General features: G+C 39.3%; 1 protein-coding gene across 1 annotated transcript in view; it reads right to left on the reverse strand.

The window, feature by feature from the left end:
• GOLGA1 (golgin A1) overlaps nucleotides 1-20,300 on the reverse strand; it is a 46,400-nt gene extending 26,100 nt beyond the window's left edge. The window contains exons 1-8 of the mRNA XM_041724839.1: nucleotides 20,163-20,300; nucleotides 17,952-18,042; nucleotides 15,919-15,993; nucleotides 14,898-14,995; nucleotides 13,303-13,335; nucleotides 9,960-10,088; nucleotides 9,465-9,634; nucleotides 8,432-8,543 (exon numbers count right to left, since the gene is read on the reverse strand). Coding sequence (XP_041580773.1) covers nucleotides 8,432-8,543; nucleotides 9,465-9,634; nucleotides 9,960-10,088; nucleotides 13,303-13,335; nucleotides 14,898-14,995; nucleotides 15,919-15,993; nucleotides 17,952-18,042; nucleotides 20,163-20,297 — 843 coding nt within the window. The 5' untranslated portion in view covers nucleotides 20,298-20,300. The remainder of the gene's footprint in view (nucleotides 1-8,431; nucleotides 8,544-9,464; nucleotides 9,635-9,959; nucleotides 10,089-13,302; nucleotides 13,336-14,897; nucleotides 14,996-15,918; nucleotides 15,994-17,951; nucleotides 18,043-20,162) is intronic.
• Between the last annotated feature and the right edge of the window lie 5,467 nt (nucleotides 20,301-25,767).

Genomic DNA, 25,767 nt, shown 5'->3' on the forward strand with positions numbered 1-25,767 from the left:
TTTGAAAAGTTAAAAATTTAAAAAAGTTCATAAAGCATCAATATCTTACTGTGAAGACTTATACCTTCTTACAGGTACTCTGTTTCCTTGCTTTATGCTTCTGCTGCTCTATCTTGAGCTATGGTTTCATGTCAGCTTGAAACCCAGCCAAACTCTTCCCAGAATAAAATGTAGCAACTTTGGAAGAAGCAATTTCCATTCTAAATTCTTACTGTGGGGGCACCTGTGTGGCTCAGTTGGTTAAGAGTCTGACTTCAGCTCAGGTCATGATCCCAGCATCCTGGGATGGAGTCCCCATCTGGCTCCCTACTTGGTGGGGAGTCTGCTTGTTCCTCTCCCTCTCCTTCTGCCCCTCCTCCTGCTCATACTCTCTCTCTCAAGCAAACAAAATCTTAAAAATAGAATACAGGGTTGACAGCATAGGTAGTAGAGGGTTTTCCAGAAATTGAACTGTCTAGACTCAAGGTCCCATAACTCAGTAAACTTTTTAAAAGATTTTGTTTATTTGAGTGAGTGAGTGAGCAAGCATGCACGCACAGAGAGAGGAGCAGAGGGAAAGGGAGAAGCAGACTCCCTGCTAAGCAAGAAGTCCCAATGTGGGGCTCAATCCCAGGACCCTGAGGATCATGACCTCAGCCAAAGGCAGACGTTCAACCAACTGAGCTGCCCAGGCACCCTGCAATTCAGTAAACTCTTATCAAGTTTACACTGTGTGTAGTCTTCTGAGGATACAACCAGATATAGTTCCTGACCCACAGAAGTAGGGTCATGTATACACATGTATACACACAATTAATTATAAAACAATACAATCATGCTGCAGCAGAGGGACATACAAGGTGATATATCAGAGGCAGGAGGGATTAACTGTTTGGGGAAGTCAGATCAAGCCCCCTGACTAGGCAAGTCAAGGGAGAAGGGTGTTGGGGCAGAATGAGAATTCTGGGTAAAGTGTAGCACATGCAAAGAGGTGAAAGGCAAGTTCAGCATGACTAGGAAGCTGGGAGAAGAGGTAAAAAGAACTCCCAAGTCTGTGACTCAGGTGCCTGGCACAATAGTAACATTACATAAAACAGAGAACAGCAAAGGAGAGAAAGTTTGATAGGAAAGAAAAACAATTCGGCCATGATAACCAATCATGATAGGTCTAATAATAGACCACTAATAATGCAATAATCATAATTTGTAGCAGAGTGCAGCACTGGCAGCTATAGTTTACAGAGCATGAGTAAGCACTTTCCATTATCCCTAGTCCTTACATTCACCCTAGTCCTTACATTCACCCTTTATTGTGTCCATTTATAAGGAAGCCAAAACTTACAAACTAGCCCATAAGCATATACCAGTGATAAATTAAAGATTTAAACTCAAGTCTTGGGATCCCTGAGTGGCGCAGCGGTTTGGCGCCTGCCTTTGGCCCAGGGCGCGATCCTGGAGACCCGGGATCGAATCCCACATTGGGCTCCCGGTGCATGGAGCCTGCTTCTCCCTCTGCCTGTGTCTCTCTCTCTCTGTGACTATCATAAATAAATTAAAAAAAATTAAAAAAAAAAAAAAAACTCAAGTCTTCTGGAACCAAAGCCTGTACTCATTCTATTATACATCAATATGAACTTGAGAGATACAGGTGACCCTATAGTGAAAATAAAAAAACAAACAAGTTTTGGTGTTAGGCAAAGTTAGAACAGAAAAAGAATTGGTCACCAATTTCCAGTTAGTCTTCTTGTGCACCATATCACACATGGAGCCCCCTTCTCCACTCTGGCTGCTTTACTTCAGGCCCCTAACACCTTCTATGCCACAGCTAACATTATCCTTAATGGTGAAAAACTCAAAGCTTTTCCACTCAAGACAAGGATGTCCGCTCATCAATCCTTTCCAACACTGTATTAGAAGTCCTTGTTAATGTAATAAGACAAGAAAAGGAAATACAAGTACACAGATTGGGAAGGAAAACCTAAAATTGTCTTTGTTAGTAAGTGACACCATTATATATATCTAGAAAATCCAAATAAGTAGGGGGAAAACTCCCAGAAATAACAAGTGGTTAAAGAAAGGTTGTAGGGGATGCCTGGGAGGCTCAGGGGTTGAGCATCTCCCTTTGGCTCAGGGTATTGATCCTGGAGTCTCAGACTGAGTCCCACATCAGGCTGCCTGTGGAGAGCCTGATTCTCCCTCTGTCTGTGGAGAGCCTGATTCTCCCTCTGTCGGTATCTCCACCTCTTTCTCTGTCTCTCATGAATAAATAAAGTCTTAAAAAAGAATAAAGGAAAGTTGTAGGATACAAGGTTGTTACACAAAAGTCAACTGCTTTCCTACATACTGACAATAAACAAGTAGAATCTGAAATTAAAAAGACAATATCATTCACATTAACACTCCCCAAAATGAAATACTTAGGTATAATCTAACAAAACATGTATAAGACATTTATGAGGAAAACTATAAAACTGATGAATGAAAAAAAGACAAAAACTAAATAAATGGAGTGACAGTCCATGTTCACAGATAAAAAGACCCAATATTGTTAAGATAACAATTTTTCCCAACTTGATCTACAGATTCAATGCACTCACTATCAAAACCCCAGCAAGGGGGGATCCCTGGGTGGCGCAGTGGTTTGGCGCCTGCCTTTGGCCCAGGGCGCGATCCTGGAGACCCGGGATCGAATCCCACGTCGGGCTCCCGGTGCATGGAGCCTGCTTCTCCCTCTGCCTGTGTCTCTGCCTCTCTCTCTCTCTCTCTCTCTCTCTGTGACTATCATAAATAAAACAAAACAAAACAAAACAAAAAAACCCAGCAAGTTATTTTATGGATGTCAAAAAAATTATTTTAAAGTTTATATGGAGGGATCCCTGGGTGGCGCAGCGGTTTGGCGCCTGCCTTTGGCCCAGGGTGCAATCCTGGAGACCCGGGATCGAATCCCACATCGGGCTCCCGGTGCATGGAGCCTGCTTCTCCCTCTGCTTGTGTCTCTGCCTCTCTCTCTCTCTCTGTGACTATCATAAATAAAAATTAAAAAAAAATTTAAAAAAAATAAAGTTTATATGGAGATGCAAAAGACCCACAAAAGCCAATACAATATTGAAAGAGAAGAACAAAGTTAGAGGACTGAGGCTACCTCACTTCAGGACTTACTATAAAATTACAATAATCCAGAAAGGATGGTCTTGGTGAAAGAACAGACAAATAGATCAGTGGAACAGAACAGAGAGCTCAGAAATAGACCCTCATGAATATATATATATATTTTTTTCCTCATGAATATATTTGACTGATCTTTGACAAAGAAGCAAAGATAATACAATGAAACAAAGACAACCTCTTCAACAAATGGTGCTGGAACAAATGGACATCCACATGAAAAAAAATGAATCTGGACATAGAGACCTTACCTCCTTCATAAAGATTAACTCAAAATGGATCACAGATATAGATGTAAAACTAAAAACTATAAAACTCAGAGAAGATAACATCAGGAGAAAACCTAGATGACCATGGGTATAGCAATCATTTGTTAAACATACCACCAAAGGCTTGATGCATGAAAGAAATAACTGATAAGCTAGACTTCATCGGAATTAGAAAATTCTGCTCTATTAAAGACAGTGTCTAGAGAATAAGAAGTCAAGCCACAGATTAGGAGAAAATATTTGCAAAAGACACATATGACAAGGAATTGCTATCCAAAAATGTAAAAAAAAATTCTTAAAATTTAATAATAAGAAAACAAGCAACCTAACAGAATAGGGCAAAGAAAAAAATGTATAAGAATTTGAAACAAACAAAACCATCATTATTCACAGATGACTGCTATTCAAGAAATTCAAAAAATCTGTAATTAGTTACTAAGCTCAGTAAAAATTAATAAATTGTGCAAAATAATCAATTTATAAAAATAACAGTATTTTTATAGTATATGCCAGCAACAAGTACAAAAAGTAATTTTTAAAATGACACAATTTATAATTGGTATAAAAACCGTGCCTAGGAATAAGTTTAACAGTAAATAACGAACTTTCATGAAAAAAAATCACAGAACCTTACAGAGTCATTTAAAAAAAAAAGCACACTGAATATCTGAAACAATAGATCATGTTCTTGGTTAAAGAAAACTCACATCAGGGACGTCTGGATGGTTCAGTGGTTGAGTGACTGCCTTTGGCTCAGGACGTGATCCCGGAGTTTCGGGATTGAGTCCCGCATGGGGCCCACTTCTCCCTCTGCCTGTCTCTGCCTCTCTCTCACTGTCTCTCATGAATAAATAAACAAAATCTTAAAAAAAAAAAAAAAAGAAAAGAAAACTCACATCATAAAGTAATCACTGCTCTCCAAATGGACCTACAGATTCAATGCTATCCAAACAATAACTCAACAAAATTTTTTTGAGTCTGACAAGCTTCTCTGTGGAAGAACAATGGGCCAAGAATATTCAAAATACTCATAAAAAAGAAATAGCTGGGGAGATTTATGAGACACCAGGACTTGTCCTAATAGCTAGTAAGGCGATGCACTGTATCATACAGATACCACAGTGGATATGCCCCAAAGCCTAATAGTTCTACATACATATGGAAACCTGAACTGTGACAAAGCTGATATTGCAGATTGCTGAGAAAAGAACAGATTTTTTAATAAATGGTACCAAAACAATAAAAAAAAAAAAAAGATACAGATCCCTTTCTAATACCCAAATCACAGTTTAGGCATATAAAGACTGGACTATAAAAAGCAAAACTGTAAAACTTCCTATATGGTAATGCAGAAAAAGCGCATTATGGCCTTGGGTAAGAAACAATTTCTTTAAAAAAGCAGGTGTGGGAGCACCTGGCTGGCTCAGCTGGTAGAGCATGTGACACTTGATCTGGGAATCATTGAGTTCAAGCTCCATGATGGGTATAGAGATTACTTAAAAAACAAATAAATAAAATGGAAGTCTCACTGAAGGGGGAACCATTTTTTTAAAGTAAATTAAAATAAAAAAGCAAAAGTGTGAACTTAAAGGAAAATAATAAATTCAACTATACTAAAATTAAGAGCATATTTTCATCAGAGGAGACCATAAAGGGTGTGAAGACAAGGCAAAAACTGGGAGAAGACATTTGCAACCCATATAACTGACAAGGGAGCATGGCAGCCAGGATATATATAAAGAATCCTATAATCAAGAAGAAAAAGAAAACATAGCAGAAAAATGGGCTAGAGAATTGAATGAGTACTTCACAGAACAATAATGACCTATAAGCATGAAAGGACAGTAGCACTTTGTAGTAATCTGGGAAAAGCAAATTAGAATCATGTTGAAAGGGGACACCCAGGTGGCTAAGCAGCTGAGCATCTGCCTTAGGCTCAGGGCATGATCCCAGAGTTCCAGGATCGAGTCCCACATCGGGCTCCCTGCAAAGGGCATATGCCATTGTGGTATCTGTATGATACAGTACATCGCCTTACTAGCTTCTCCCTCTGCCTATGTCTCTGCCTTCTCTCTGTCTCTCATGAATAAATAAAATCTTTAAAAAAATGTTAATATTTCATACTCTCTAGACTGGCAAAAAATAAATGCCTGATGATATCCCATGTTGTCAAGGAAGCAGAACAAACATGGCTGGTGGGACTGTGAATTACTACAACTACTAGGGAAAAAAAATACTCGGCATTATGCTGAAAAGTTGAAAAAGTACAAATCTTTTTTTTTGGGGGGGTGAGATTTTATTTTTAGGTAGTCTCTACACCCAATGTGGGGCTCAAACTCACAACCCCGAGATCAAGAGTTGCATGCTCCACCAACTAAGCCAGCCAGGCACACCTAACCTTTCCACATCTTAAATATACCCTAGAGTAACCTGCACAGGTAGAGGAATGTTCACAGTAGCCTTGTTTGTACTAGTAAAAGTCCAGAAACACCTCAATGTTGATGGTCAATACGATGAATAAATTTTGTTACTTCACACTATATAGTTGAGAAAAGAAAAAAAAATACAGCTGCATGTATACAAATGCATGTTTTTTGGGAATATAATGTTGAGCACAAAAAGTAAGTTTTAGAAGAATACCTATAGCATAATTTATATAATTTTTAACAAGCATGAGAAACAACAGAAGATACATACTATTTAGGGATAAAATAACAGTAAAATTATAAAGTGAAGAAAAAGGAAACAACAGTTTCTAGATTCCTTATAAAGGAAAAAGGAATGGGATGAACAGCGAATGGCACATGGGGAACTTCAAGTATAAATAGATTATTCTTTTCATCCTGGGGGTTAACTACAAGGGGATAACCTGGGGGTTAACTACAAGGGGATCACTGCCTTGTTATACTCTCTACCCTACTTATATTTATAAATGTTACATTTATTTAATAACGATAAGGACAACAACAACAACAAAAAAAACTGACTCCAAACTCATGTTCTTCATGATAAAACTGTGCAGCCTTTGATATTCTTAACCCAATGACCGACCCTATCAGCCACTCAGTTGCTATCAAGAAACTCAGAAACCATCACCAAAACTTCCTTTTCTCTTGCTTCCCTCCTACATCCATTACATTAGCGAGTGGGTCAGTCTCCTCATTATTTTGTAAATGTCTACTTCCCCATTATCTTTACCACCACTCTTGTCAAAGCCACCATCTGATGCCTAGACAGGTATAAGAACTTCCTAACTGGAACCCCATCCAATGTTTCCCCTTATGCCAGTCCATTCTCTGTGTCTTCTCTTCCAGTTCCTTGAATGTGCTCATCCTTCTACTGCCTCAAGGTTTCTGGGTTTATGGTTCATACTGTTCACTATTCCTTGCTTCAAATTCTCTCCCACTGTCTCTCCCCCTCCACAGCTCAAGTGTTCCTTCTTCAAGGGCTTTGTTCTCTGACTCCAAGGCTAGATCTAACCTGATGCCATTACAGGATCCTACAACATCCTGCAGTTTTCCTTCATGCATCATGGTTTGCAATAGTATATTTACATGATTACTGATTGATATCTGATTTTCCCTCTAGATTAGAAGTTCCACAAAGGCAAGGGCAGTATCTGTTTTGCTCACCACAGTATTTTTAACACTGGGCAAAGAGTGCTGAGCCTGGCACATAGGAAGGCTTTGATCATATTTTTAGAATGAGTGAGGGAACTTATTAGTATAATCACAAGCTAGAAAATTAGTTTTTCCAATGATGACATGGTAAGTTAGATGGTTCTGACATCAAAGGGACTCTTGAATCCCCAAATTTTATGTATGTTATCTTCCCCCACCCTATGTATTCTGTGTCCTGCTTTCTCAGCCTCCTGTTACTCTACCCATCTTTGAAATTCCAGTTCCTCCAGGAAGAGTTCCTTGACTCTTATGCTAGAAATACACTCTCTCCCTATGGCATATATTTTCCATTACAAAATCTATTTCACTTATTTAGGATTTGTTAAGAATGTGTTTTCTTGTGGTTAGGTTTGAGTTCTATAATGAAACTATAAGCCTCTGAGAAAACACTGTGTGTCTAGATCTTCAGTTCACTGAGAGTAGAGACCTTGTATCAGAGTCATTCATATATGTGAGATCTATTTACTGGGTGACCCTTGTTGGAAGGCAACACAGTCCAATAGGACAAGCATGAGTTTTGGAGTAAGACCTGGGCTAGAATCCAGCTTTGTCACTCACTGCTGAACTCTGAGTGAGGTATATAACCTCCATTTGGGCATCTATATGTGTGCTAATACCTAGAAGGAAGGAGTATATAGATTTCTATTTACACAAATCTTAACTGTACTATAATGATGTAGTAAGTCTCTGTTGCAGTTGAGATTAGCAGTTCTCAAGGGAAGAGGGTAGAGTTGGTGGTACCACCCACCAGGGGGTGTTTTTTCACATGATGGGAAGGGCTGGACTGTCAATGCCTGAAGGGTGCTACTGGCACTAAGAACCCAGGGGCCAGGAAAGCTAAATGTCCTGCAATGCAAGGGACAACTGTTCTATTCAAAATGGTGAGAAGAAACATGCCACTGAGAAACACTAGTCAATAATAATGTTTTATTCTTCTTCTTTATAGTCTCAAAACTTAGCACAGGCCTATAATAGGAAGGCAATAAATGTATGTTGGTCAAATGAACTGTAAGGATTATCACTTGGAACACACCAGATTAAGCCATATCAACCATGACTGTTATTCTTATGCTCATGGTCCACCATGAAGTACTTAAGACAAACTGGAGTAGATCAAATCGTGTACTTTGAGACTTCCTGCAGGGACAATACTGACCTCTTCTGTTCAGCTGTGTGGCCACTTCCATCAGGATGTAGCGGGGCTACACCAGGAACTAGGGCCACATTGCATGAGAAACAGAAGTTTCAGTAGCCACCCTGAGACAGAGATTTCTGCCAGATTTAGTTTCGACCCTATAAGCTCTAGCCACCTGGATCCACTCCTAGTACTCTACTTACCTTCTGTAAGTCCATGGAAAGCTGCTGAATGAATGCCTGGAGCTCTTGCTCCTTTTGCACCAGGGCCGAGATCTTATTTTCTGCACCTGTTTTTGAAGCTGTCACGTGATCTCTTCATTGAAAGAAAGTAGACAATAAGCACATTTGGAAATCTTATCTAAGAGACACTCTTCTACAGGAAAAAATACAGATGGCTCTTTATATGTCAGGGCTGCAAATGTTAGCCATGTGAAGACTATCGATGGAGAAGACTTCTTGGCTCTTTCTGAAGTAGAAGCCAAAAAAGAAAAATTCTACCCAGGTTTAAGTAAAAAATCCTAATTTGCCTTGGTTATTTAATAGCTTAGGAACAAGAACATACTGAATTGCTTAGCAGGTTTGGAAGCTGAGCTTAGGCAGGTGAAGGGGAGTGAAGGTGTTGGGTGGTGGGAGTAGAGGGTCCCAAGCCCTGGGCCAGAACTCAGATCAGAAAGTGTTGCAAAGAGGGCAACCCCAGTGGCGCAGCAGTTTAGCGCCGCCTGTGGCCCAGGGCGTGATCCTGGAGACCTGGGATCGAGCCCCACGTCGGGCTCCCTGCATGGAGCCTGCTTCTCTCTCTGCCTGTGTCTCTGCCTCTCTCTCTCTCTCTGTGTCTCTATGAATAAATAAATAAAATCTTTCAAAAAAAAAAAAAAAAAAAAAGAAGGGGATCCTTGGGTGGCTCAGCGGTTTGGCGCCTGCCTTTGGCCCAGGGCGTGATCCTGGAGTCCCGGGATGAAGTCCCACATCAGGCTCCCAGCATGGAGCCTGCTTCTCCCTCCTCCTGTGTCTCTGCCTCTCTCTCTCTCTATGCCTATAATAAATAAATAAATAAATAAATAAATAAATAAATAAATAAATAAATAAATAAATAAATCTTTAAAAAAATAAAAACAAAATTAAAAAAAAAAAAGAAAAAGAAAGTGTTGCAAAGAGCAGTGGGGAAAGGCAGGCAAGCTATAGCTAGGGCTACACTAACACCGCTTCCCATGGGCCCCACAGACCAAGCAAGAACCTCTGCTCTTCCAGCGCTGAGCAGTGTCTCTGCAATTCTTCTAGCTTCTGGCTCAAGTCTGATAACATCTGACTGGAGGTCATCAACTCCTCCCGGGTGTGACTCAGTTCTCTGGTTCGCGCCTCCAACTCTTGCTCCATTTTCCCCAGAGTTTCTTCTTTTTTTAAAAGCTGATACAAAGATATAAAGTTTCACTGGGCCACTATTAAGAAATACTCCTGAGACCTGTTTTTAAAAATATGGACCAACAAACCAAACTTTCATAACATTTGTGTGAGCTTATAAGCGGCTTTATATGCCCGTAATAAACAAAGAAAAGGAAAAGGAAGCACATTTCAAACAGAACTTTTGCACTTACATAAACTGAAAAACATACACATATGATTAATATCACAGACTACTAGGGTATGTTCATCAGCAATTAGAGTGATGACTAGTAAAATCAGAGTAATTAATCATCTACATAATATATAGCTATGAAAATAAAATGCGCACCATGTGCTTTACTTTACTTAGTTCTTGCTGCTGGAACCCCTCTAATTCATCCATTTCATCCCTCCTTTGGAAAAGATTCAAACTCTGGTTCTTCACTTCCTGTAACTGAGCTGTCAGAAGCCTTTTCTCCTATTTGGAGGAAGAAGACATTATCTCAGGCAACAAAGACATCTCAAATCTATATTATGTAAGCAGAATGCTTTTTTAAAATCTACACAATGTTTATTTTTATTCAGCAGAATTCTTTTTCTTTTAAATATTTTATTTCTAAGTAATCTCTACCCTCAACATGGGGCTTGAACTCATGACCCCAAGATCAAGAGCTGCTCACTCCACTGACTGAGCCAGTCAGGGGTCCCCGCAGATTCTTAATAAAGGAAAATCTTTAAAAAACTCTCCTCAGTAGACAATAATAGATAACAGGAAGCTTTATGGTTATGTGAGCAATATGCCATTATCTAAAACTTACCTGAAGTTAAAAAATAAATGTGTTTTAAATGATACAGCTGTGAATAAGGGGAATAAGAGCAACAATTATTTGGTACTTTAAAGTTCTTAAGTTTGGGACGCCTGGGTGGCTCAGCAGTTGGGCGTCTGCCTTTGGCCCAGGGCATAATCCTGGAGACCTGGGATCGAGTCCCACATCGGGCTCCCTCCATGAAGCCTGCTTCTCCCTCTGCCTGTGTCTCTGCCTCTCTCTCTCTCTCTCTCATGGATAAATAAATAAAATCTTAAAAAAAAAATAAAGTTCTTAAGTTTGATTAGAAATTGCAGATATTGGGGCACATGGGTGGCTCAGTGGTTGAGCACCTGCCTTTGGCTCAGGTCATGATCCCAGGGTCCTAGGATTGAGTCCCATATCAGGCTGCCTACAGGGAGCCTGCTTCTCTCTCTCTGCCTATGTCTCTGCCTCTCTCTCTGTGTCTCTCATGAATCAATAAATTTTTAAAATCTTAAAAAAAAAAAGAAATTGCAGATATTCATTTTACACATCTTTTCTCAGGGACCTACTGAACTGGATGAACAATATGAATAACTGGAGTAAGCCTAAATACCCTGAAAAATTAGATGTATTTCAGTAGAACTGGTGTCAATTAGCAATTTCAGTTAGAAGTCAACAAAAATTAGACATGACTGATGTGAACAGGTTACAAATTCCTAAATGACAGCTTCCCAAGATAGACTCTCTCTTTTTTTTTTTTTTCCAAGATAGACTCTCTTAAGGACAAACTCTGCTGCTGCAGTTTCCAATTTCTGATTGAAAAGAAATCAAAACAGTATAAAAATAACATTTCCAAAAATTACAGTGGCTTCAAAGACCTACATAGATGTCTCACTGTTCTTTCTGAGTCTAAAATATGTCCCAGTCCCTCCTCTGGGGAGGGGTACGAGAGGGGATGGCCTTAGTGCACTGAAGTAGGCTTTATTTCAGCCCTGTATGTATCCCCCTTTACTGTAATTTTAAAAGATAAAAAACAGTTCAATGAGAATTTCAACTGCTACAATCTTAAGTTTAAGAAAAGAAAACTTTAACCCAACTCATATCTCCATATTTAAGAAGACCAGCATTAATACCATGTTCAGATTTTTTAAGCACAAGTTTCTTTGGGAGATAGTTTGACTTTTCTATAATTCTTTCCTTATATAAATATGTTGAAGCATTCTTTAACAGCTTGATAATCAGATTTCTACAGCACACACAGAGAGAATTGGTTTAACCTGGAGTTTTAGCCCAAGAATGCAGCAACGATAAAGTTCATCTGTTTAATAAAATTAACAGTAAATATATCTTGAGACTGCATATATATATCAATCTAAGAAATAATTTTTCTACCATAAAAAGTAATTTAGGAGTATTTGATGAAAACAGAAAATGAATTAGCAGCATATAATTTGAGCTGCGGTAGTTGACTTTTTTTTTTTTTTTAAAAGATTTTATTTATTTATTCATGAGAAACATACACAGAGAGAGGCAGAGACAAAGGCAGAGTCAGAAGCAGTCTCCACCTAACTCTGGGAAACGAACTAGGGGTGATGGAAGGGGAGGAGGGCAGGGGGTGGGGGTGAATGGGTGACGGGCACTGAGGGGGGCACTTGATGGGATGAGCACTGGGTGTTATTCTGTATGTTGGTAAATTGAACACCAATAAAAAATAAATTTATTCTTAAAAAAAAAAAGAAGAAGAAGAAGCCCGCTCTACGCAGGCGGCCTGACCTCAATCCAGGTCTCTAGGATCCGGCCCTGGGCTGAAAGCGGCGTTAAACCGTTGAGCCACCAGGGCTGCCCGAGGTAGCTGACTTTTAAATTAAAATGTTTTTCTAACTATAGGCCTGAAATTTTATCTTCCTGTTCATGTCTGGGAGCCAGGAATAAATTACATTAAGCACCTACACAGTGTTACACAAGCTATGGTACTAGAGTAATCAATTTTCCTCATCTGTGTTTAGCCAAGAAATGCTCTTATCTGCTCAATGTTAAGCCTTGAAAAATGCCCTCCTTCCCGACTGCTTCCTTAAAAAGTATTCCTAACATTACCACAGTGCCAATTAGGGTCCCAGCAGGAAACAGATGGCAGTCTCAAATTGGGTATTCTGAGAAGTTTACTAAAGGGACTTTTCAAAGCTGTGGGTGGGTAGGAAAACACAAAGAGATAATGTGCTAGTATCAATTGGGTATGAAGGGGTAGAGGGATGTAGCGGTTATAAGAAACCCAGGAATATCCACTAAAACTGACCTTTGGCCATGGGATACAACTAACTCGAAGGGATCCCACATGGAGAAGGCTGGAGGAATCCTAACCACACTCTCCTTCCACCCATATAGTTCCTTGGGAGTTCTCCACTGGCAGAACCCAGTCTGGAACCAGAGGGCAATGGAGTCCTGCTGATACAGTTTCCATCAGCCTCCAGGTACAAAGAGAAAGGTAAGAGAGTGGTGAAGAGGATTTTGGGAGGGGTACACAAAAGACATCCAGCATGCCCATCAAGAAAGGGAAACATGGGACCCCTGGGTGGCTCAGTGGTTGAGCGTCTGCCTTTGGCCCAGGGCATGATCCTGGAATCCTGGGATCGAGTCCCACATCGGGCTCCCTGCAGGGAGCCTGCTTCTCCTCTCTCTGCCTGTGTCTCTGCCTTTCTCTCTGTGTCTCTCATGAATAAATAAAATCTTAAAAAAAAAAAAGGGGGAAACACGTGAGATTTTCCAGTCAGTGTCTAATCAACTGACACCCTGAGTTTAAGAGGTGGTAGAGCAATCTGTATACTGGGTACTGCATAAACCACTGTCTGAGCCCTGAGGAAAGGCTGACATTCAAACTGAGATAAATATAAAAGATGAACTAACCTTTTCAAGCTGATCCATTTTTTCTGACCATTCCTAAAACAAAACAACAAAAAAGTATAGTTTCCAGGGAAGAGTATCAGTAATATAAGGTTTTCAGAAAACAAAACAACCTAACTCCCCCTGTAAAGCAAGCAAGCAACCAACCAAAATAACAAATAAAAACCCCATAAAGTTGGCTTAGTAGAGAGCCAAGAATCCTAAAAGGAGAAGAAAATGAATTTTATAAAAAATTCTAGAACACAGATATAAGCCTGTGGATTTTTATTAAGTAGAGGACCCAGTAAAGCTATAATGTGGTATTCTGATGCAGCTTTTCACTTTATTTCATAGTGTTTTTCTATGAATGCTATTATTATTTCTTGGGAGCGGGTAGCTGGGACCAGCTGAGTTGGCAACTCTATAATTGATATTTAAAAATTAATTCAGGGGATCCCTGGGTGGCGCAGCGGTTTGGCGCCTGCCTTTGGCCCAGGGCGCGATCCTGGAGACCCGGGATCGAATCCCACATCAGGCTCCCGGTGCATGGAGCCTGCTTCTCCCTCTGCCTGTGTCTCTGCCTCTCTCTCTCTCTGTGACTATCATAAATAAAAATTTAAAAAAAAAATTTAAAATAAAAAAAAAATAAAATAAAATAAAAATTAATTCACTGAAGGTGAGGGAGACAGTCTTCACCAGCCCCTGATAATTATTTTCCTGCTTGTCTTGATTTTACCAATATGCTTTACACTGTCTGGTAGAAGTTAAAGGAAAAAGGATTCATTCACCAATCACAGAACAGGAGGAAAAATAACCATTGGTACAAAAAGCCATATTCCAAGTGCCTACAATCAGAATCCACCAATTTTAGATGATATATTCATTTGTATACATTTATATCATAGTTATCCACTAAGTATTGGTGAATAATGTCTTTTTCTGGCTAGCAAATGTCTTAGGTAACTAATACTCTAAAAACCACCCATCCACCTACTGTAGATGAATTATGTATTTTCTTAAGTGAAACATACTATATTGATCCTGTCTTAATAAATCAAGATTATCATTATAATATCTTGATGTTTATCTTAAATTTAAAATGCCACAGAATAAAACATACTTCATAATTATTATAATGGTAATAGTACTCTTTTCCTTTCTTATTGTTATTCATTCAGCATTTGTCAATGGATGGTTCTAATGGGATTACAGGAGTTAATTTCTGTCTAACTCACTGGGGTTGAAGACACTGGGGAACAGAGATTGTAAGAACTCTGTACATCATAGAAGCTGTCTAGCTTGATAGCATTCTCTACTCTAAAAGGCAAGTGTTTGGGGTCTAGGCCTTGAGACAAGTTTTTAGAGTACAGAGATTGTTTTCCTTCTCTTGGGATATGCTACCAGATTAGGACACATGATTTCCCTTCTCCCTTTTACAAAGTTATACGGTGTAACAGGATGATACTCTCACATTCTTCATGATTACAACTGTAAATTATATATAGCATTCCTTTTCTCCTAAGCTGTAAATGTTTCCTACAAGGTTTATATCATGATTTTTGAAATCATGTCACTAAGTGAAATCTTTCCACCAGTCTTGGGCGTCACATATAAAATACCTGGTCCTTTCTGGCTAATGCCAAAGCCAGTCCTTCTGCCATTTTGGCTCTGTTGGCTTGGAATGTCTCATTCTGCTCTTGAAATTTCCGCATGGAAGCTGTTAACAAAGAGGCTCTATTTGAGATATGGAAATATTTCAGAAACGGCATGACAAATAGCCCATGTGATTACTTTACAATTGTCACCTAGCAAAAAAGATCAAGGTCGCATAAGTGGATAATGAGACTGGGAGAAACCTGATCCATCTCAACTTTCCCAGAATCTTTTGGGCTTAGTAATAGACCACAGTTGTTTTTTCGCTTTCTCTTGTTTTGTTTTTGTAATAAGCAAGTATATACATTTAGGAAGATGCCAAAACATAACCTTTTCAATGGTATAATAAGTTAGGGAGATTGCTAGAAGATGCTAATGCTGTTGCTAAGTGATGGTTACTACCACTTTATCGGAATTAAAAATAAAACTCAAAACTAGGCAAAACAAAAAAAATCTTTCACTTTGTTTCCCTTAAAAATTTTTTTTTTTTAGTATGTATTATATCAACAGAAAATAACTTTCTACTTCTGTTAGCATTTTCCTTGGACTGAATCCAAAGGAGAATATATGAGTTAGGATAGACTAAGTAAAATATATGTTCTATTGCTGGAGGAGTGATGACAGCTAAAGATTTCCTCCCATTACTGAATGCAGAAGCATGAAGCTATGGATAGAACCAGTCTCCTAATCTAGGTCTAAGGGCCAGGCACATGATTTTACTAAAATCTAAGGGCAGCCGATGAACTGGTCAACTGGATGAAGACAAGCTGATACACATAACGACCTTCTCCAAAGAAGCATGCCGATAACACAACATAAATAGGAACTATATGCTTATAAATATCAGACAAACATTATATATCACCCTGATAGTACACTTACAAAGATTTGAGCTATGATGAAGGACAAACTTAACCATACACTATTGTTTCATTAAAAAAAGTAAACCCTGAAAAGATTGAGAAAAAGCAGGAAAAAAATACGTACAATCCTGGTGTTTTTCTAACGCAATTTCAAGCTTCTCTTTTATCTTCTGCAAGTTTCGGACCTGTTCAGCATAGTCTTGGGTGAGGAGGGTGACGCACATACCAGGAATGGACAAACATCAGGAAAGGAAGTTAATTAAACAAAAAATGAGTGAAAATGATGATGATTTTCTCAACCCGAAAACCATTGCTGTTAAGGAAAGCTAGGCAGACAGCTCCCATTAACAATGAACAACACAGGCAAACAGGCATAGTACAAACCATCCACAGTGTAAATGGTGAATACAAACAGGCAGATTTTTTTAGCCTGGATAGACAGCAAGAATTGGGCCTGGTCTGGTCATCAAAATTGCCCTGCTCATTACTTAATTTCAAATCTCAGTTTTCACTTCTCCTGCCAGTATTAGCAATAGGACAGAGCAAAGGGAACTCACTCAACAGCTCACAGTCCACACAACTGAGTTAACAGTGGTTGAGGCAATAGCAAATACCTTACCAAAGGATAGTCTTTACTGTGAAAGTACTTAATTCTCTAGAAAAGGCAGCTTCTTTTCTAAATGGAAACTGGGCTTCCCATGCCATATTAAAGGTGAAAGTCAGAACTAATTACCTGAGTGGCCAAAGAAGATAGTATGGTATAGTGGAAAAGTAGGCAGGCTTGGGCCAAATCGAAGCTCTGTCAATCCATAGCTGAGAGACCAAGCAAATTATTGATCCTTTTGTTTCTTTACTTAGCAAATGATGGTATTAACTGTACCTGCCTCAAAATGCAATTGGTAAACTAAGTGTTTCATATGTCCTAATTAGACAATAACCTAGGTGTTCTCCATATTAGAAGCACCTGACACATAATGTTCAATAAGAGGTATTGGGACATAAGGACATAACTGGGTTTAGTAAGTGTCTGTTCTTGGCCCTGTCCCTTCTCCAAAGTCAAACCCAAACTATTCTTCCATCTGTATTAGGGAAGGCACATAGTATTTCACAGCTTTCTCCCCAACCTTAGACAAATGTAAAGTTATTTCACTGCTGTTCCTGATACTATTTACAAGTAAGTATAACAGGATTATAACAACTGAATTTAAAGAAGACTGCAGATAAAAGAGTATGGACTTTCACAAGCAAGTCTGGGTTTGGATCAGCTCCACCACCTACTACTACATGTGTGACCTTAACCTTGCTAACCCTAATAAGGCTATAGTGAGGACAAAAGAAGATAATGGACTAACTGGGAGCTGGGAGCTATACTATGCACCTTTGATAACCTCCCAAACACAAATATTTCACATATAATTTTATAGATTTTGTAATCTATTGCTTTCACTCCAATAAAATGTGCATAAGGCCAAAGGACAAAAAGAAACACAGAAGCCATTGACCAATTCACAGGATGAAACTTTCAGAATGTATCCACTGGCAGAAACCAAAATAAGAACTTACAACTCTATCACAAACATGTCCTGCTCAGGGAAAGGATACAATGGAAGTTGTTTAAATTGTAAATTGCACACAAAAGACAGAATGAGAGTTACAGCTTTTATACAGGTGCTGAATATCACTGGAAAGTGGTCTAAAGACCCAGAAGGACACTTACACAGTTGATATGTAGTTGTAGCAAGTGGCAACCCTCTATGGTGTTGAAGAATCTGTTGGCCATTCCCTGTAAATACTACCTCCTACCCTTCTCCACCTGAAAGCTATGCTAACAGGTGAAAGACTGTCAAATCTAGTCTATATATATTTTTAATACCTTTTATATCCATGGCTAGAAACCTCAGGAGCAGAAACACCTAAGTTGGTTTTTTAACTTTAAAACTCAGTTTTGAATTTAAACTATTCAGTACACTAACAAAAGGAGGGAATAGAGTGTAAAAATTGCTCCCTTCTGACTAAGAAATATGTCAAAATATGTCAATACAACTATAAAGTTATACTATGGCTATTACATATTATCTAATATGGCTATTAGATATAGAGAGAGGGTCAGCCAAGGCAAGTTTTCTTTGCTTGCTTTTTATGAGTTCTTAGACATACCAGAAAGTCTGGCTTCTAATTTCCGTATCTGTTCATTTCTTCTCAAAAGCTGGGATGAAAGATCTTCTCTGGAGCTGCTTCCATCGGAAGCCTGTTGAAATAGACAAGAGGTTATATTCACACATAGGTTTTCAGCAAATGTGAGATCCCAGTACTGAACCAGAAATCAACAACTCTTGTTTTAGGTTTTGTTATACCTTAATTGTGATCACTGAAGAGCTTCTTAACATACCTGGGTCCTAGCTTCTCTACCTGTAAAGCAGGAGCAACACTATCTCCTTCCCCAATGTGATGGAGCTAGGAGATGCTAAACAGATAAACTGTGTATGTGTGTACATGGTATTGGAATAAATGGTGGCATGCATGGTCACAACGCATTGCTGGGGGAATTAAGTGTGTCATATGTTACTCCAGGGGGAGAGGACTCTTAGAAGTTTGCACCTGGTTTTCTCCAGTTTGCCTCATGCACCTTTTCCCTTTGCTGATTATACTTTGCCACTGATTACACTAACAGTTAGCAAACCATCCTAAGTCTTGTGAATTCACTTAGTAACTGAACCTTAGGGTGAACCGTGGGGACACACATACTTTAATATAGTTCCTAACCCCATTTTACAGATGTGGCATAGAAGATGAATTTTCCCCAAGTCACATAATAACAATGAAGCTGGGAATCAAATCCATGTCTGATCCTTAGCCTGACTGAGTTCCTAACTACTACTCTCTACTGCATTTCATTTGTTCATTTTAGAATTTGAGACACTAAAGGAAAAACATCTGGTTAGAGAAATATATGCAATGGGATATACAGGTGTGGAGCTAGGGAGTGAAGATTAGAATGTATAAACAGTAAGTCCAAGTATTTTACTTTAGAAGTCTCAAAAGAAAATAGTTCCTGAATTCACACCACTATCTATATCTGGAATACATTCACGATGAGAGACTTCATTTAGCATGTCATCATGAAGGCAAAGCGGGTACTTCTGCCACAGAACTCAGCACTGAAACTATATCCTTCAGCCTGGGGATCAAATGTACATTATATTTCCTGTTAAATATAGCAGCCAATGATTTAGATCTGGTCATCTTATTGTTCCATCCCAATTACCTAATAGCTTCTGCCATGTAATCTGACCCAGGACAGGTAGTATAAGAAAGGAGGAAGACACTCATCTGACAATGGAGACAGCTCAAGTGTCTAACATCAGGAAAAGACAGAGATAAATTGTGGCCTTGTTAAATGCTGGAATCTTAGCAGTAAAAACAAATGAATCGCAGCTTCATGGAACACAGATGCATCCCGGAAATATGGTGAATTAAGAGAAAAAAAAAGTTTCAGAAAACTATGGAATACCATTTTTATGAAGTGCACAAATAAGTAACATTAAACAATAAATTGCTTACAAATATATACATATCTGGGGAAATATTTTAACAGTCAAGAGAATGATCAATACAAAATTTATCTGGGGGGCAGTTAGGAAGAAAGTGACCTGGGCAGGAGCATACAAGTGGTTTCAACAGTATCCATAATGTTCTAGTTCTTTGGAAGGTGACATATTAACAAGTGTTCATTTTATTTTTATGCTTTATACTTTACATTTATATTACATACATTCCTTTACATATATCAAGAATTATAAATCATTTTTTAAATAAATCATTTTTTAAAAAAGATATCGGACTTTGAGAGGATCCTGTCCTATGCCAAAGACACACTTTTAATCCTAAGGCATCACATCTAACCTGACACAACAGCATCTCCACTTTTCTGAAATCTTTCCAAACACAAAGGTCCTTTACAAATAAGGGACATATTGCAGTCATCGGTGTCATCTTTTCATCAACTTTCCCAGTAAAATAGTGCACTCTGGCTAACTTCGTACCATAACTCCCAGACCACGTTGGGCCACAATAACTTAAAGTACATCTGTCTGCAGAAATAACAGGCCAAGGCTTTTTGAGAAATGAAATATAAAAGACGATGCACAAGGTGTAAAAAGAATACAAGAGGATAATGTAAAGACTATGAAAAAGGACTCCAAAAAAATAGGGGAAAAAAAAGCACCTTAAATTAAGAAGAATAAAATATAAGCCCCAGATAATCTTTCAATTTTAAAAGAAAATAATTATTGAAAAGATTCTCTAAAGTATTATTTAAAAAATATATCAAGACTGTACCAAATATTAAAAACTAGAGAATATACTTACAAAGTCATCTCCTGAGTCAGCTCCCATAGAGGCAACTGACTCCTTGCTCACTGACCGTGGGATCCTGGTAGCACCTCCTGGCCTCTGCGACACAGCAGTCTCTTCTGCAATTTTCTTCTTTAGTTTTGCAAACATTTTTTGCTGTGTGGCTATCCTGCACAGATGACCAGCTTGTGAACCAACCCAGTAGTCTAGTCCTTAGGCCAGCAACCAAGACTTCAGAGACTGGTGCCTAAAAGGTTCCAGACATCCAAGATAGCTGCATTCCCACTTAAATGTGGGCCAAGGGTTTATGGAACACAGTATCTATAAATCAGATGAGAAAGCTAAGTTAAACACAGCAGAGGTTTCACCACTGAGTTGCTGTGTTAAGCTTCAGGTTTCAAAATTAAGTTTCTTAATTTTACATGTACATTTAATAGAACACAATTGCTAAACATTTAAAAAACACTCAGATGCTTCACATGCATAAACAGATAAGAAAATCCAGTCTCGAGGAGATGAGGTAATCTGCCAGTGTGTGCTTAAGTGGCAGGGCTGGTATTTGAGCCCAGGACTCTGACTCACAAGTCCTGATTTTTTATCATGCCACATTGGCTATGGCATATAACACATTTAGTAAAATTTCCCAGGGTACACATTAACATCACATGATGGTTTGGGACCCTGCCCCCAATCCCCAATATTAACTACAGTTTACTTTTTTTTTTTTTTGTAAGATGAAGACAAAAATATGTAACTCAATAGTGGGATAAAGGTGCAATAATCTAGGATGGTTTGCCAACAGCTGTCAACTAGAAAAAGCTGACAACCTAGAAAAAACAGGCAAGCCAGACAACTACCCTATTTAAGTATCAGATACCCTTAAACATGTCCTGGAAATGCTGCATAGTTTTCTTTTAAGGGTGATTAAAATGACCTGAACTCAGTTTTATCTTCAGAATGTTTTATGTGATATTCAACATGAGATTCAAACATCTTTTTCTTCCAGTGTTGTATGAAACACTAGTATTCTGGTTCCAACCTTAAGTTACCATGTGCTGTGGAGGACACCTAAGTTCCGCTCTGAGATCTACAAAATGACTTCTTACCACTTCATATTGTCCATGTAAGTCTGTACAATTCTTCAATGTCTGTAAACCACCTACTCACCTGGCTTAGCTACCAGATTTAAAACAGCTTGGAGATCAAAGCATTCTGTCCTGCATGAAAACAAAGATACAATGCATTGGGTATTTCCTTTCAAGCGTAAGGCCAAAATGTTGGGGGTAAATGCAAGAGGACCAGAAGACGGGAGAATCTATCACTGCCACAAACCTCAGTGGGCTACCTTCTCCTTTGCACTTGTGATCTGCTAAAGAGCTTCACTAGCAGGTACAAAGAATAGCATCTCTCATCGGTGCCTAAATTTACTTCACTTTGGAAGCCCCAAGCAAAAACAACTTGAATGAAATTACGGCTTCCCCTAGGGCCAGTATTTCTCAGTTGATTCTGACAGTCACACATTGTTTGTTTACCTGGCCAGACCCGGGCTGTCTAGTCAGAGCCCTGACTCGCACTAAGAACGTCGCTGAGAAAAAGAATGGCTAAACTGGGTAAAGAAACTGGCTAACGCCCAGGGTTAGGCAGGTACCTGCCACGGCAGTCTGGACCCCACTCACTCAGGCTCACTCTTGAACCGCCCGCGTCTGGACTGTCAAAGAAGGGGGGGACTCGGCGTCTCTCCCATTTGACAGCAAGGAAACTGAGACCCAGGAAAGAGGTGTGACTTGTCCAAGGTCGCGGGGGGCGGGCGAAGGGGGGAATCCTGAAACCCTAGGCTCCAGACTCCCAGGCCGGACAGCCCCTCTGCTCCCACCCCCGCCCTTTCAGCACCCTGGTACCGCCCCCCGCCTCGAGTCTTGGGCAACCCCGTCCGGGCCGCTCCGGAGGCGGACCTAGGCCACCGAGAGAAAGAGGGGCCTGCTGGCATCTCCGGCCCCCGCCCGCGCACCTGCCGCTCTCTAGGCAGCCGGCAGAGCCCCGCCTCCGGGACCTCTCGCGAACGCCGGCCCGCGTCACCAGCCCCCACAGCCGGCCGGCGAGCAGAGCAGCGACCCGGAACCGCACCTCCACCAACGCGCCGGAAGTGGCTGAGCGCGGGGAGGATCTGCCGCGCGCATGCGCCCGCGCGCCGTCGCCGCGGTCGCCTGCGAGCTAGTCGGGGCGGCGGTTGGTTTGGAGTCGCCGGAGGGCGCGGGCGCGAGGCTGACCGCCACCTAAGGCTGGTCCGCCACGTCAGCCAGCGGCCCGACCCGTGGACGATGACTGGGTGGCCAAAGCTTTTATGCTGATTTTTTTAAAAGGGGGTGGTGCGGAGCGGGGGAGTGGGAGGAGCCTCGTGGCAGAGGGAGAAGCACCCTATTGGGCGGTGGGCCTAGCGTGTCGAGCGGTTTAGAGCCCTAAGGCCCGGGCTGAGCCGAGCGGAGGGAGTTTCCGTTCCGCTTCCCGCTTCCCAACCCCAGTGTACCCTGCACAGCAGTCTTGCCCACCGTGTAGTAGTAGGTGATCACCGCAAGTCCCTGCCTCCCTCCTCACAGAAGCCTGTGGCTTCAGAAACTAGAACCAGGTCTTCGCGTTTTGTGCCTAGTTTTAACTTTCATGCTTATGACCCGTTGCAGGTTATGTTTTATATCGCGACTCAGGACACACGTAGTATATACCACTGAAAGAAGTTTCCAGAATCATACCCTTACACAATGCACTCCGACATATTGCATTTCATTAATAAGCTAACGGCATTCCACTACATTCATAATCTACTAATGGGCCTCCAACTTGTGATAGGCGAACAAACTCCAAAGAGGTAAAACTGCCTTGTTCAAAGTTACACTGCAAATTAGCCTACATCGGGTCTATGGACCCTTCAGTGCCAACCAAGTCAGACATTCCGCACTGAAGTCACTCTTGTTCTTGCCCAGCACTTAAAAACAGCCAGAGGGTCAGCAGCTTCCACCCATCCTCCCAATCTTCCCTCTGAGTATGACAGTTTTTGACCACGGCGAGACGGAAAGGGAAAACACCAAGATTAGAACTTAGAAGAAATTTACCAACTAGAAGAATAAGCATGGAAGCTAGGACCCCAAGAGTCGGAAGTGTCTGAGGTATTACCTGGAAGAAGCAAACCCTAACAGTTTAGCACTTAACGTTGTCAGCAATTCTGAAGAAGTACCAAAAACGTTAAGCAAATAATGTTTATTTTTATATTGATGATACACTTAATATACACGTGGATTCAAGATACAAAATTCATTTACAAGAGTTCACACCTGATGAATGTAGTCACATTCCTAGAGAACATTTATCAATGCAAAAATGTTTTCAATACAGACAACAAAAATCAAATTTTCTGTAATCTTGTTATTCAATAAACATCAAAACGTTCAACTTTCCATCCTCTACCATTAGTGCCCTAAAGGTGGTAGGCACTGTAATAGACAAAAACGTTGCAAAGAAGGGCCTACTGAATCCACTCTGCAGAATCACAGTGTTTACTATGAAATTCATTTAGTGAAGTAGTTCAGTGAAAGGCTTGCTATCCTTTATGACAAATCACACATCATACAAGAGTTGAAAGTGATGAACTCAAGAAAATAAAATGTTTCAGTAACTTCTCAGTTTCTAAAATCTATGAAGTATTAACCATAACAGACAAAGCAGAAAAAGGCTGCTGAAAAGGAACACGACAGGAAAACATCCTTAGGAGTATGTATGGCTTAAGCAATTCAGAAACACAACAAATAGACTTTCACAATACCACAAATGTTCAAGTCAAATGACATTGACAATATAATTTTCCCCTTTAGTCATTGGTAGTAAATAGCCCCTTCAAAATTTATTCTACTGATAACACATATAAAACATAAAATGAATCCAAATGGTTTGCTGTCTCACAGAGCTGAGTTGACAGATTTTGATCTAAAATATTAACCCACAATACCCAAAATTTAGTACAAATGAGCAACAAGACTACGTCTCAAGGATTACAGTGATTTGTGAATAGCTAGATAGGCAACCATATAGCTTCATTATTTGCACAAAGATTAGCAGCACTTGGATAAGAACTGTTACATGAAAATTATTGTGCTTCAATCTCTTGAGGAGAGCTAATTAATATAACTCTATATTCTCTATAGTGTTACAATTCTATAACATTTCAGTTACAGATGAGCACAATTTTTAAAAAGTATTTCACACCACTACAAAATCAAGTAATTGTATTCTCCAAATGGTTCTGCTATGATTGAAACAAGTGCATTTATGCCTAATATCCATAATATAGACAAGAGATTCACCATTATTTCCAGGGAATAAGATCAAACATAACTTATTTTAACTCCTATGTGATTAGCTTAACCTTTAGTGATGATTTGAATAAAGAAAAGGATATTCAACCTTACTATGGAAACTGCCCAGAGAAAAGAATAAATGTGGCCTGAAATGACAATAATTTTTAGAGCAAAGTAAGAAATGATTTATAATTGCTTCATATGATTCAACAATTAATGGAATTACTATTCATATTGGTGCTACACAATGAAGATAACCTATTTGGATAATTTCCTTCACTTGTAAGTTATACTGTGAAAATGTTAGGACACTGTATCTGGCTTTCCTAATATTTAAGTCCTGTCTACCTCAACTGGAAGAAGTCTCCAAAATATAAGACTCTGATTGTTGAACAGCAAGGTTTATTAAAAACAAACAAATCATTGGAGAACTAGCCATATGGTCTATGTGGCAAAAGGAATGTAATCCAATAACTATAAAAAGCTATGAACATGAAGCCCTAATATATTTTACTGAACCATCGAGAGTTATTTTTTATAAGATAACCAAGAACTTAAAAAAAAAAAACCCTCATTCTTCAGGAAATAATAAAAATTCTTATTGTCCTAAAACACTCTAAGCAATTTTTTTCCTGCAGACTTTAAATGCATCACAACATATAAATTAGGAAAAATCATAACCTGCAAAGGAGGGTAGGAATAAAATTTTTAATAATGCAGCGGTTATTTTTCTATGGTTTGGAAGTATTTATTTTGGGATTATCATTTCACATTTTACAATGGTTGATCATAGTGATTTGATGTTTGAGAAAACTTATGGGTCAAATTTTAATGTTAACAAATCTTAATTTTCATCATAGACAAGTGGATATTCACAATAGCTTCAAAAGAGAAAATAATATTAGTGATATAAAAGTTTAAATACCATTTACTGCAAACCTATATGAAGGCTAGCTGTAATTCCCTATCTCATTCTGAACATGATAGGATCACTCAATTAACTTTCATTCCATAAGCCTATTAGAAGAGTAAAACTCTGAACCCTGAAATTACCAATGTCTCAATAAACAATACTACACCTAAAAAGATGATTGTCTTAGGATATAGACTGGAAATGTTCACCAAAATAGGAAAATATTCCTAATATGTACTATGTTTTATGACCAAATTTAGGCTTAAGTGAATCTGGAGTACAGAATTAATAAAATATACTTTAAATTATTAAAAAATTGAATCTACTGTCCAAATAATCTTTTAAAAAAAACCACACTGCTTAG

This window comes from Vulpes lagopus, chromosome 12 (genome assembly GCF_018345385.1).
Source record: "Vulpes lagopus strain Blue_001 chromosome 12, ASM1834538v1, whole genome shotgun sequence".
Classification (NCBI taxonomy): Eukaryota; Metazoa; Chordata; class Mammalia; order Carnivora; family Canidae; genus Vulpes; species Vulpes lagopus.